Genomic DNA, 12,932 nt, shown 5'->3' on the forward strand with positions numbered 1-12,932 from the left:
GATCCTTGTTACGGACATTTATTGCAAGAAGTTCCATCTCGATTGAGTTCCCGTAAGGTTTAGCAGAGAGGATGATTGATACATAGTGATCTTAATTATTAATATGATTGGCTGTTCAAATGTATGTTTCTGGATACATTGTATTCTGATTGGTTGCCACTATGCTGCTTGATCCACTGATTGGATGAATGGACTATCCAGTACTGTATATAAAGGTTGTTAAAGTTGTATGAAATAAAATAATTCTCTTACCTATGTATCATTCATGGTATTTGGTTTCCAGATCATGTTTTGTTTCCGTTTTTCATTACATCCTTGAAGCTTAATTTTAGAAGTTCAGCATGGTAATACCCTTGTAAAAGTTTACAGGGCAATCTTTTACATAAAGATTGCACGGTAATGTTGCCATGTTTCTCCCATGACTATACTATCCATTCACCATGCTTTAACATGGGTTGACATTTTTTTTAATATGCTTTACCATACTTCTTTGGGTTTTGCAATACTTACTTATACTTTATTTAAAACATGCTTCTAGTTAGATTCCCACAAGGACCCACAAGTAATTATTTGACTTTAATTAATATCTCAATTGAGGCAGAGATGAATGTGCTCAGTAAGTGCTCTGCAGTGTTTGTATTTTGTAACTCTCTGCAGATGTGTGTTTCTCATAGGAAGAGAGTAATCAGTAATGCACATGTTTCGGAAATGGGGACACCAGCGTTGCTACTGATAAAAAGAACTATTAATGGTCCAGAACAGAAATAATATAATTCCACACATCTTCCACGCCTTCCACATCTATTCTCTATAAAGATCTGAAATGTGTACTTTTCAAAGAAACCTTAGCAAGCATTTAATCAAGTTAACAGTGCACTTGGCTTTTCTACCCGTTGTTTTGATCTCCTTTTATAAAACTGACTTTCAATTTGAAATAATCCCTGTATTTGACTTCCAGATTTGCAAACAGAGCCCTCTCTTGTATTTCATAATCTTGATTAAACTATGCATGTGGGTATTCCAGAGCATATTTATTTTTTATGCAGATTAGGTCGTAGTAGTGACGTCACAATAGCCGCTTTACTAAGCTTGAAATTCAGAGTTCCGCACAATAAATGTGATTTAATATGTAAAACAAAAATAAATAACTTAATTAAATCTAAGATAAGTAGTTAATAACACAAGATAGAAACAAAAAAGACCATGGTTCTTCATGGGGAAAAATATTACATTTGTGAGTAAAGGCACAACTATTGTCTTCCTCATTCACATATTAGATTATTTTAAATGATCCACTTACGACCATCTTCCCAATTAATGACCTGATTTTAATGATATAAACAGATTTGATACCTTCCCCTGGTTAAGTGCTCAGCAGATTCAGGATCGCAGTGCTTAAAGGACAGCAGTGTGGAGTAGTGGTTAGGGCTCTGGACTCTTGACCGGAGGGTCGTGGGTTCAATCCCAGGTGGGGGACACTGCTGCTGTACCCTTGAGCAAGGTACTTTACCTAGATTGCGCCAGTAAAAACCCAACTGTATAAATGAGTAATTGTATGTAAAAATAATGTGATATCTTGTAAACAATTGTAAGTCGCCCTGGATAAGGGCATCTGCTAAGAAATAAATAATAAGGACCTTTTTATTTTATTGTGTTACATGTTCCCATGTGTTGCTACAACTGTTTACGTAAGGTGTGTGGATTGTTTTCATTATTATTATTTTTTTTTTACATTTTAACCACTTTTTTAAACTTTTAAATTGCATTCCCTGCCTCAAGATGGCTTCCCATGTACCTGCATGGACCTCTCAGAACTACATTTCCCATCATCCTCCTGCTCACTGGTAAATCCATCTCAGTTACATATGTGACCAGGAGAATGATGGGAAATGTAGTTCTGAGAGGTCCATGCAGGTACATGGGAAGCCATCTTGAGGCAGGGAATGCAATTTAAAAGTTTAAAAAAGTGGTCAAAATGTAAAAAAAAAAAAAAAAAATGAAAACAATGCACACACCTTACTTAAACAGTTGTATACTGACAAAACACAAATACACTGGTCTCAAATGTCCCCAAAGAAAACAGTTGCAGAATTATAACAACGCTGTATAATTGTCATAAATATAACGGTCACTTTGTCAGGCTATAAAGTAACTACTCTGCTCAGAACTGGCCCCTGGAATGTTGGAATGATTGATCTGAAATTGACACAGCCTACTTTTAATAATCAAAGGCCATGAATACTACCACAGAAGCCAAGATGTCTAGATCTTTTTACGTACTGGAGAATGAAAATACAAAAAAAAGAGAACAAAACACTTTTACGGTAACTTTAAGGCAAGCCTCATTTATTAGTTATCTCTTATTTAAATTAATATTTTACTACTAGATATAATGATGGAGGTAACCAGGAGGTTCAGGCAAGTTCGACAGTAGCATATCACCGTGAAGACTCTGTGGTTATCCTTTAAGTATACAATATGATGTGGATTACAAGCCTGTGCACAATGGTGTGAAATTGAGTTTGTCATGAATTAGCAAAAAATTTTAGGCCTTAATATATGATTGAAATACACTATGGAATGAAAGGTTGAGGAAGTTGTCATGTATAAAAGAAAGGGAGTGACTGTATAGTTTCAGAGTTCAGGATTTTTTCGTAGGCTGATACACAAAAATAACCCTCTAGTTTTATTCTGAATGATGTTAAAGAAGATATGTGGTACTGGATATAAAAAGATGTTCTTCTTCATTAAAGTGGCCTTGCGCTTTGTGTATCTGTGCAGCAAACGCTTTCTAGCTTTTTAAGCAGTTGCTGCTACACCAATCATTGATGCGCCAACCATCTCCTGCTGTAGCGAACGTAACAAGGACTGATTTCCCGCTTTTTTTTATTTCTCTCTTCCACCACTAGAGGGAGAACCGTCGGCTCCAGGAGGCAAGCATGCGTCTGGAACAGGAGAACGACGACCTGGCACATGAGCTTGTCACGAGCAAGATTGCCCTGCGCAACGACCTGGACCAGGTACACTGTGGAATGCTTTGCCTGCAGGGGGTGCATTGCGTGAGGAAGTGGTCTGTGATATGACAGGGAGTGTGTTATAAATGAGGCTTCTGCTTTTTGGTTTTAACCGATAAACAGATTCTGAAAGTTTACTAAAAAATATTAGTAAAAAAAGCAAATAAATAATATTCTGAATTAAGTGACTGCTATCTGAGCTTAGTTTAATGGCTCAGCATTAGTAATTCTAAACTAAAACGAAGCGTATGCATGTTTAATGTACACTCCTTGTAATATGGATATCAAGGAAGGGAATCCAGCAGCTCACATGAATTATCAAACATCATTATAAACTAATGAAGCTCCCCAACCCAAATCTGAAACCTCACAGCCTCTAAGAGCACCTTGAACCAGCCATGCTGTCCACTCACAGGATTCTCTGGTGCAGGGTTCAGTCTAGTGCATTAGTATTTGAAACTAGCTTCTCTGGTGCAGGGATCAGTCTAGTGCATTAGTATTTGAAACTAGCTTCTCTGGTGCAGGGATCAGTCTAGTGCATTTGAGAGAGCTGCTCAGTTGGCAGGAGTCTGGCTGTTGATCCTGTGTTTTCCGCTGTATTCCAGGCTGAGGACAAAGCTGATGTGCTGAACAAGGAACTTCTCCTCACCAAGCAGAAGCTGGTGGACACAGAGGATGAGAAGAGAAGGCAGGAAGAAGAGACGACACAGGTATGGTCCTGACACATGTCCTGGCATGCTTAACAAGTTTAATATCTTAACCTAACCACAACATTTTTTCTGATATAATCAAGCCTTTAATTGCACACAGGCTTAGTTAGCTCTCTGCTAGTGGAGATAGAGATTTTGCGAGTGTGTCTATTCAGCAGTGATATCTCCAGTGTACTGTAACAATGCAGTAATTAAAAAAGGTATAAATCACAAAGGGACTCCTGAGGTAGGTGTTCTTCCAGTGTGTTAGACCTAATGAGATGTTTCTCCTGTTTTTAGCTCAAAGAAGTGTTTCGGAGGGAGCTGGAAAAAGCAGATTTGGAGATCAAGAAAACTACAGCGATCATCGCTGAATACAAACAGGTACGCTCATTTCTCTGGAGGTGCTCCTCAGCATTTCCTGGTATCCTTTTCACAGCCCCATACAACTGCATGAAGGCAGCAATACAGAGTTAAATGCCTTCTGTATCCACAGTTCCACATCTCACAGCGGCACAACTGCCTTGTTTCATTTAGATTTGCACCTCTCTCTCCAATGTGGCTGGTGGTTAGTCCTGTTTGGGGTACTGATTGTATAATGCACAAAAATAAGAGGTCAATCTCAGCTGCCCTGCAACGATGTTTTGAAGTAGGATTATGGGAGCATGAATGGAAGCAAACTAGGACTCTTTAGTTCATATGTTAACAAACTGAAAACACAAGGGGGATACCAAGTACATAGTTAACAGGGGAGCAGAATTCAGGAAATATAAATACAGTCTGAATGAGACTTCCTCACTGGGCTACTGCTGCAAATTTAAGATACGTATTTATTATTATTAGTCATTTAGCAGACGCTTTTATCCAAAGCGACTTACAGACTAGGGGTGAACTAGGCATCAACAACTGCTGCTGCAGAGTCACTTACAATAGGACCTCGGTTTTTTTTCCGAAGGACAGAACTTCTCTTTAGAACAGTTGTGTTTGAAATAAATGTTTAAACATTCCAGGGACATGGCCCATGTCCTCATACAGTAGGTTTTGTCAGGTTACTTGTAAGCACTCTAAACGAGCCCACACACACACACACTGACTCAGAGAAGGGATATAAACTTGTGTCTGTCTGCTCTGCTAGTGGAGCCTGCTCACAGACAGACAGTTTTAATTGGTCTTTTGAAATACAACAGGAGTGAGCTGTTCAGTATCCAAACATGTTGTAGAATTGTTTTGAACTTGTGTTAGCTGTTTTTAAATAAAAGGCATATTTAATAAAAGGCATATTTTATTTTAATTGTTTTATACAAAAGAGGGCTGTGATGATAGCCACAATTCAAATCACCAGAACAACTCAGATTTGTATAAGGATTTTCCCCAAACGTTCACATTGTATTCACATGCATGGTCTGATGGAACTTTATAAGTGGGATAGAGGCATTGTAGATGTATTCAGGGATGTTCCAGGAGACTTTTCAACTGGATAAATTGGCAATCTTGGTAGCTTGAGATTTCTTTTGCTCCACTATACAGCACTAACGGGACATCCAAAAAATGTGGCATCTGCTGTGTTAGTTTCTACTGTATATTAGAGCTTTTTGAATGCTGATAGGAGTCTGACTTGCCTTTGTGTTTAAGATCTGTTCTCAACTGAGCACCAGGCTGGAGAAGCAACAGGCTGCCAGTAAAGAGGAGCTGGACATTGTGAAGGTGAGTACAAGGCTTGAACCACAGCTGCACAGTGGAATGGTACTGCAGTATATACTGTACAATGGGTTCCGCTGACACTCTTTTTTTAAAATAATGCCTCAACTACATTTGTGAAAAATCCCCTGAAGAACCAAAAGGTGGCCTGTTTCTTTAGAACTTAAAATACACCCTGGCTGTACACCAGATGGTATCGTGTCAAATCATGTGGCACTGTACAGGAATCTATTAAAAAGACCTAGGAGTTTATAGTGACTCAGAAATGTCTTCATCTAGACAATGTGGGGAAGCTATCAAATAAAAGGCCAACAAGATGCTCAGATATATAGTGAAAAGTGTTGAATTTAAATCAAGGGAAGTAATTTTAAAACTTTACAATGCATTAGTAAGACCTCATATAGAATACTGTGTTTAGTTCTGGTCACCTCTCTACAAAAAGGATATTTGTGCTCTAGAAAGAGTGCAAAGAAAAGCGACCAGAATTATTCCGGGTTTAAAAGGCATGGCGTATGCAGACAGGCTAAAAGAATTGAATCTATTCAGTCTTGAACAAATAAGACTGTGCGGTGATCTGAGTCAAGCATTCAAAATTCTAAAAGGTATTGACAATGTCGACCCAGGGGACTTTTTTGATCTGAAAAAAGAAACAAGGACCAGGGATCACATGGAGATTAGATAAAGGGGCATTCAGAACAGAAAATAGGAGGCACTTTTTTTACACAGAGAATCATGGGAAACTGGAACCAACTCCCCAGTAATGTTGTTGAAGCGGACACCCTGGGATCCTTCAAGAAGCTGCTTGATGAGATTCTGGGATCAATAAGCTACTAACAACCAAACAAGCAAGATGGGTCGAATGGCCTCCTTTCATTTGTAAACTTTCATTTGTAAACTTAAGCTAACTCTTCGATCTGAAAACAGTACAGCCTCTATACATTACTAGCCTCGGTGTCAATCAAAAAGTTTAAAACAAAGGATCAGTTGGTGGCTGCCATTTAAACCTTTTGGCATGAGCGCTTGATGACTGACGACTGACCATATGTTTAAAAAACGAACTTTGAAAAGGAAATTGTGAATAATTTGTAGCCCCTGACCCGCTGTTAATTGCAATCTGACATTTTTTTAGAGCCGTTAATACCTTGTGAATTAACAGTAAAACTGGGATGATTTTACAAATGTGTTGTTTCCGACTGGGACAGAAAATGAAGGCTGAAAACTGGGACAATCCCAGTGTTCCAGGAATATCTGTTCATAAGTGGGTTACCTGTTATAAAATGGCTTTGGATCAACTAAACGCTGTGATTGGCTGAACAAGATTGTCTTATGCACGGCTAGGGGCGAATCACCTCTGAAGATCAAAGCACGTCTGGGTCAACAGCTTAAAAAAAAATACAGGCCCCCTTTCCTGTTAGTAACCAACCAGCTGCTTCCCCTAATGACTGACATGCTTTGCAGCTAGTAAGGTGCTTGACCCTGGAGACACTGCTGAGGTGAAATAACCCAGGAAGTGCAAGTGTAACAGATTTCTTGGAAAGGCAAGCAAACTGAGAACTTCCATGGAGTGTAGTACCAGTTGTTTTAAAGGGAGAATACAATATTGGGTTTCTTTTGAAACTGCACATTTGGAATAGTATGACAGGTAATATTTGTGAACATATTGTGTTAGCTTTGTCTGTACCCTGCCCTGCTCCTGTCTCTGCAGAGTAAGGTGATAGCTTTGTCTGTACCCTGCCCTGCTCCTGTCTCTGCAGAGTAAGGTGATAGCTTTGTCTGTACCCTGCCCTGCTCCTGTCTCTGCAGAGTAAGGTGATAGCTTTGTCTGTACCCTGCCCTGCTCCTGTCTCTGCAGAGTAAGGTGATAGCTTTGTCTGTACCCTGCCCTGCTCCTGTCTCTGCAGAGTAAGGTGATAGCTTTGTCTGTACCCTGCCCTGCTCCTGTCTCTGCAGAGTAAGGTGATAGCTTTGTCTGTACCCTGCCCTGCTCCTGTCTCTGCAGAGTAAGGTGATGGGGTGTGAGCGCTGCAGCGAGGTGTTCAGTAAAGAGGGGACACTTCAGCTGCCCGCAGTGAGCCGAGACAACCGGGACCAGGACATGGACGAGGAGAAGGACTCTCTGAAGAAGCAGCTGAGAGAGATGGAGCTGGACCTGGCTCAGACCAAACTGCAGCTCGTCGAAGCCAAGTGCAAGATCCAGGTATTCGCAACACCCAACCAGTGTCAATTTACAAAATATTACATTTCTGTTCTGTTTAATATCCTACTCTGTGTGCTCTGTACAATTGAGTGTCTTGAGAAAACTTGCCAGCAGTTTTCACTGTATTATTAGTGCACCTAAGTGTACTGAGACTAATCCTAGGGCTTAAAAGGTATGAAGGTTAAGGAAACTGAATATATTTAGCTTAGAACAAAGGATTAGGGGAGACTTGAGTTTTTAAAATCCTAAAAGTCAAAGTCAACCCTAACTCGTATTTGAAGAACAGTACAGAAACAAGGACCAGAGGACACAGTTGGAAGTGGTGACAGGCTTAGTTTTACACAGTGGTGAGGGTATAGAATGGGTTGCCTAGCCACGGTGCTGAACATTGGAATCCTTTAAGAATCGGTTATACGTAGTTCTGGGATCCATCAGCTGCCAGGAACTGGGCATTGCTGGGCTGCATGGTTCAGAGCATTTCTTCTTTCCTGGTTATATACTAACAGCTGCTTTCTTTATTTTCAGGAACTCGAACACCAGAGAGGAGCCCTGTTGAATGAGATCCAAGTGGCCAAAAACTCCTGGTTTAATAAAACGATGAACTCTCTGAAAACTGCCACAGGGACCCAACCACCGCCACCACCCCCTCCACCCAAAGAGGGCATGTAGCTATGGGACAATTCCAAACAAGAAGCCTTGAACAAGCTTCCCAGGCACCACGTGGCAAATGGAAAAGAAGATCTCAATGCTCATTGACACAAGGAAGACTTTCAAACACTGCAATGCAGTATCCCCTTTCTCAGGCAGAACTGATTATATGCACACTGGTCTTTAGATAATTCCTGGCACATGCAGCCTGTGTAGTTTTGTGTAAATGCCCAAACACTCTGAACGCTCCCTTAGTTCATGGAAGATGTGCTAGAAAATCTCCTCTAAGTTCTTCTGGTTTGTTAATCACTGGATGAACAGCAGTTAAACACTTAAAGAAGATTTTGACTAGCAGTCTTCAAAAAAATGTCTTTCTTTCATTCTTTTTTTTATATTGAAGATATAAGTTGAAATTTTGTGTCGTTGAATTTTTTTTATTATTATTAAATTCAGCTACTACTGAGTGGTAACAAGATGTAATGACGATTCGAATGTTTCTAGAAATTGGATAATGGTGTCTATATTGCAGAAGAAATATGCTAGCAGTAAACGTAGAAACAAATAAGAACACTAAAACTGCTAGGTTTACTTTTTCTTGCTTTGAAATGTCAAATGAAAGCTGGTATGGAAATTTAAAATATTGAAATATACAAATCCTGCTATTCAAACAGAACTGCATTGCCCTTTTAACCCCCTCTAGGCCAGAGTGTTCATCCTGGTTAGGACTGCTAGGGTACCATGCACTTTGCATAACAAGACTGCATGTTTTACACTATGTTTTAAACTGGGCTACACACAGGAAACTTTGCAGGAAGATAGGAAGATGATAGGAAGAACCCGAACAAGATGCTTTAGTCTATGGGATTGTAGTAAAAAGTCCATATATGAACAGCTTTAAGATGAGTGTTTGCCTAGGTAGCTAGCATTGCATCTCCGTGAATGTCATAGTTGGTTCACTATGTGATATGGACTTCAACAGTGCCCCCTGTTGGCAGTATTTGCCCTCTTGTTACTGTGTGGGGAGTCAGCTTTGCAGAGACAGAAGGAAGTTAATATCTTAACTCTCAAAGCGACAAGAGGTGGAAAGTATACTGAAGTATTGTTTATAAATAGAGGCCAAGTCCTAGTTAGTAATATATACTCCTCTGTAGCATTTTGCTTCTGAGGTGCAGCGTTTGATGTGGGGGCATTGTTGTATACAGCATGTTGTCTTTTGTGCAGTGAAAGGGGATACTGCATCTACGGTTTTGGTGTTGCGCCATGTTTGGTGCGTACCTTAACAAATTATATTTGTCATTTTACATTAAGTTTTTTTTGTGTTTTTTTTGCCTGTTTTTTATATATAAATATAGATTTAAAAATACAATATTGTTTAAGCATATGTATAACTAATTATTAATAATTTGTAATCTTGTACAGCTCTTAAAAAAGAGCTTTGTTATTTTATTAATATTTGCATTTGAATGTCATTCATGAAGCCTTTTTCGAGCAATAAAGCACACTATATAGAAAGTTGCCAAGAGGTCTGCTAAAAAAAAAAAAAACTAAAAAAAACTTAACAGCAAAAAAAGAAACACTCACAAAAAGAAATATTATTGCACTCACAATATGTTTTATGTTTTTATATATTTATGTGTTTAAAATAAGTTAAATTAATAAAACTCTCGTAATGTGTTCTAAAGAATCTGATCCATGTTCCTTATTCCTAATAACGAAAGAGAGGAAAGGAGGGTGAATAATTCCAGACTTTAACCCTGATGTTTTTAGACATGACAGAAAAGATTTGCTTATTGTCTTGAGATTCTATGGCAACCACTTATTAGAGGTAACCAGTGTGTATCTAGCTCAAATCAATCTGTTGGGCAAGTCAATGTTTTAGCCATTTGCAAGTCTGCTGGGCTCTTTTTATAGTCTGTGAACTTACCAGGCATTGGCTTTCAAATTGGTGTCCAGAACCTTTAACTGTTACCTGACTGTTGCTTTAACATTGGGCTTAGAAATCGCTTTGAAAAGGTGAATGTTTACACTAAGGAGGAGGAATTATCAGTACTGCACATTAGCTAGTTCTTGTTTATAAGCAGACTAATCCGTTTGTTTGTTTTTTTCTTTTGATTAAGAAATTAATTCCTTGCATATACTGTCTAGGCTTGCTTTTTATCCTTCAAAATAATAATGTATTCATTTTATTTTGTATTTGTTTTTTAGTGTTACTGGTAGAAGGTTTTTGTATTTGTTTTTTAAGTGTTACTGGTAGAAGGTTTTTGTATTTGTTTTTTAGCATTACTGGTAAAGAGTTGGTTTAGATGAAGCGTAACAGCTACATCCTGTTAAAAGAAAATGCTGAATCATAACATGGTTATATTCTAATAATAACATTAGACGCGTCATAGATTGCCAATCTAGCCGCACAGCCATTATTCTGTGGTAGATTCCCTTTTGTCTTTAGAATGTTAAAACTCTAATTGCAGCTTGTACAAAAAAAGCGATAATAAATGTTTCGGAAGGTATTTTTGACATGTGCATAACACTACAAACGTGTGCCTGTACTTTCAATAAACCAAGCGCTACACTTAATTTAAATGTAGGTACACAAGACATTGTTTCATACATATACTCACACTAAAAATGGGTTTGTATCTTCTAAAACTGAAACACCACACAAACATATCAAATATTACTTTCTAACGCATGTGGATCAGTCCATGTCAGGTCAATCACCCTCCAAACCGAAGGTATAAGATTTCCTCAAGTTACATGTCTCTGGGTCAAACGGGTTTTATGTGAGAGGTCACCAAATATTTGACCGAAAAAGCTCCCAGATCAGACATGACAGTAAAAAACTATTGCTGGAAAGCTGTCTTTGTGCTTTATCCAAATATGGCATTTTTTATATTTAACGTCAAACAGAATTTTGACCTTTGACACTGTACTAAAAATCAGCCTGACATCTTGATGGATCAGGAGGTAGTCACTCAGTACATTGTGTCATTGTAGCTTCATGGGTGATACAGTTGGTAGGGTGTAAGTTCTTTGGGTCCCAACACTTTTTTGGTGAGGAACTTTTGTCGGTGGCCAACACGCACTAACATCGGCTCCAGCAAACCCCTCACACGTAGCTCAGTCAGCTGCTGTTCACTTGGTAGAAGTTCATACTGTCCACTGCTACTTGACTCTCAAGTATCCTCAATGAAACTCCCTATGGAGCAAGTCATCTGGAAAGAAGAGAAGACAGTCAGCAGTTCATAGCTATGAATTCTTGAATTCTTGAACCTGCATCACATTGAGTATATGCTCCATTACATAGGAGTATAATTCCATTTTATAACAGGTGTCCATCCCAATAGTGAAGACATGATGCAGCATCAGCTCACTGCACTGTTGGTCGGCATTAGAGGTGTCCTATACATGTTTGTACAGACTGCCTGAACCCTCTACCCTCTCACTCTCTAAGTTGCTTTTCCTTTCCAGTCATTCCTAATGAAACTACAGTGACACAATGTAATGAGTGAATACCTCCTGATCCCATCAAGATCCCAGGCTGATTTTTGGTACAAACTAAGAGGATGGTGTGAACTTCATTTTGGTCATCCATGTCGGGGCTGACAGTCCAAGTGAGGTCAAAGGTCAAAATTCTGTTTGATGTTAAATATAAAAAATGGCATATTTGGATAGAGCACAAAGAGAGCTTTCCAGCAATAGTTTACGTTTTACTGTCATTGGTCTGATCTGGGAGCCATTTCAGGTCAAATATTTGGTGACCTCTCACATGAAACAGGTTTGACCTAGAGACGTGAAACTTGGGCAAATCTTATATCTCTAGGCACCAACATCCCTGCCAAACAGCATCAAAATTGGAAGAGGTCAGGTCAGAAACCTTCCTGAAGTGATTGATTTGACATGGACTGACCCATATTTGTACATCAAGAGGTTTCTTTTTTCTTAATACATAGAAAATGCTGCCAAATGTTAATCAAAAGAAGCCTTCTCATAAAGCAAAATAATAATATGCTTGTTATTAAAAGTGCAATTTATCGAGTATTGTTACTGCAGTTTACCTTGTTATTTTATGCATTGTTTTTATGCTGTGATAAACGCACGTAATAATGTTATTTTGCTTCTGTTTTGTAAGATTATGCCTGTTTTGAAGTGAGCCAGTGAAGTAACTGGACTTTGCTGCATAAAGATACAAATGTTATTTTCTGTATTTGTCCTACTTGCATTAATAAACGTATATGTTTCTCCGTGTATTGTGGGAATTTAAGTCTTTTTTGTTCAGAGTTGTCCATCTTAAAATACTGAGCAAAAGCATGGTGGTGTGAAATAATGTTTTCTGTTTCCGTTTTAGTGTTAAGTTATGAAAACTGTACTGGCAGAAACTGGATGGTGCTTTTCTTTGTAATAAAAATACCGTACCTCTGCAGCACTACTTCTTCAAAAATACATGGGTAGAAAAGCAAGCCAAGTTATTTTAGGGTCCGACTTCTCATTGAAATAATGGGGACCGTTACGCTGTGCTCTGGTCTGTGTGTTGGTCTGTCACGCTCCACAGGATGAACACGACAACTGCCGTGATTTGCACCAGTCATCACCAGATGTTCACCATACACTTCAGCCTCCTATAGACGTTTTGAATTGCAATTGACAAATGTTATCCTTGTAATAATTAATATGTTTGAAAAATGGGGC

The 12,932-nt window shown here is 38.8% G+C and overlaps 1 protein-coding gene across 4 annotated transcripts in view; it reads left to right on the forward strand.

Moving 5' to 3' along the window:
- Positions 1-12,491, forward strand: part of rabgap1l (RAB GTPase activating protein 1-like) — a 358,860-nt gene extending 346,369 nt beyond the window's left edge. For 3 of the 4 annotated variants that reach the window (XM_059031912.1, XM_059031915.1, XM_059031916.1), the window contains 6 exons: positions 2,910-3,020; positions 3,620-3,724; positions 4,004-4,087; positions 5,336-5,407; positions 7,401-7,598; positions 8,124-12,491. In XM_059031912.1, coding sequence (XP_058887895.1) covers positions 2,910-3,020; positions 3,620-3,724; positions 4,004-4,087; positions 5,336-5,407; positions 7,401-7,598; positions 8,124-8,267 — 714 coding nt within the window. In that variant the 3' untranslated portion in view covers positions 8,268-12,491. The other variant, XM_034016161.3, reaches the window with a different exon arrangement.
- The last annotated feature ends 441 nt before the right edge of the window (positions 12,492-12,932 follow it).

The sequence above is a fragment of the Acipenser ruthenus genome, chromosome 10 (assembly GCF_902713425.1).
Source record: "Acipenser ruthenus chromosome 10, fAciRut3.2 maternal haplotype, whole genome shotgun sequence".
In the NCBI taxonomy this organism is placed as follows: Eukaryota; Metazoa; Chordata; class Actinopteri; order Acipenseriformes; family Acipenseridae; genus Acipenser; species Acipenser ruthenus.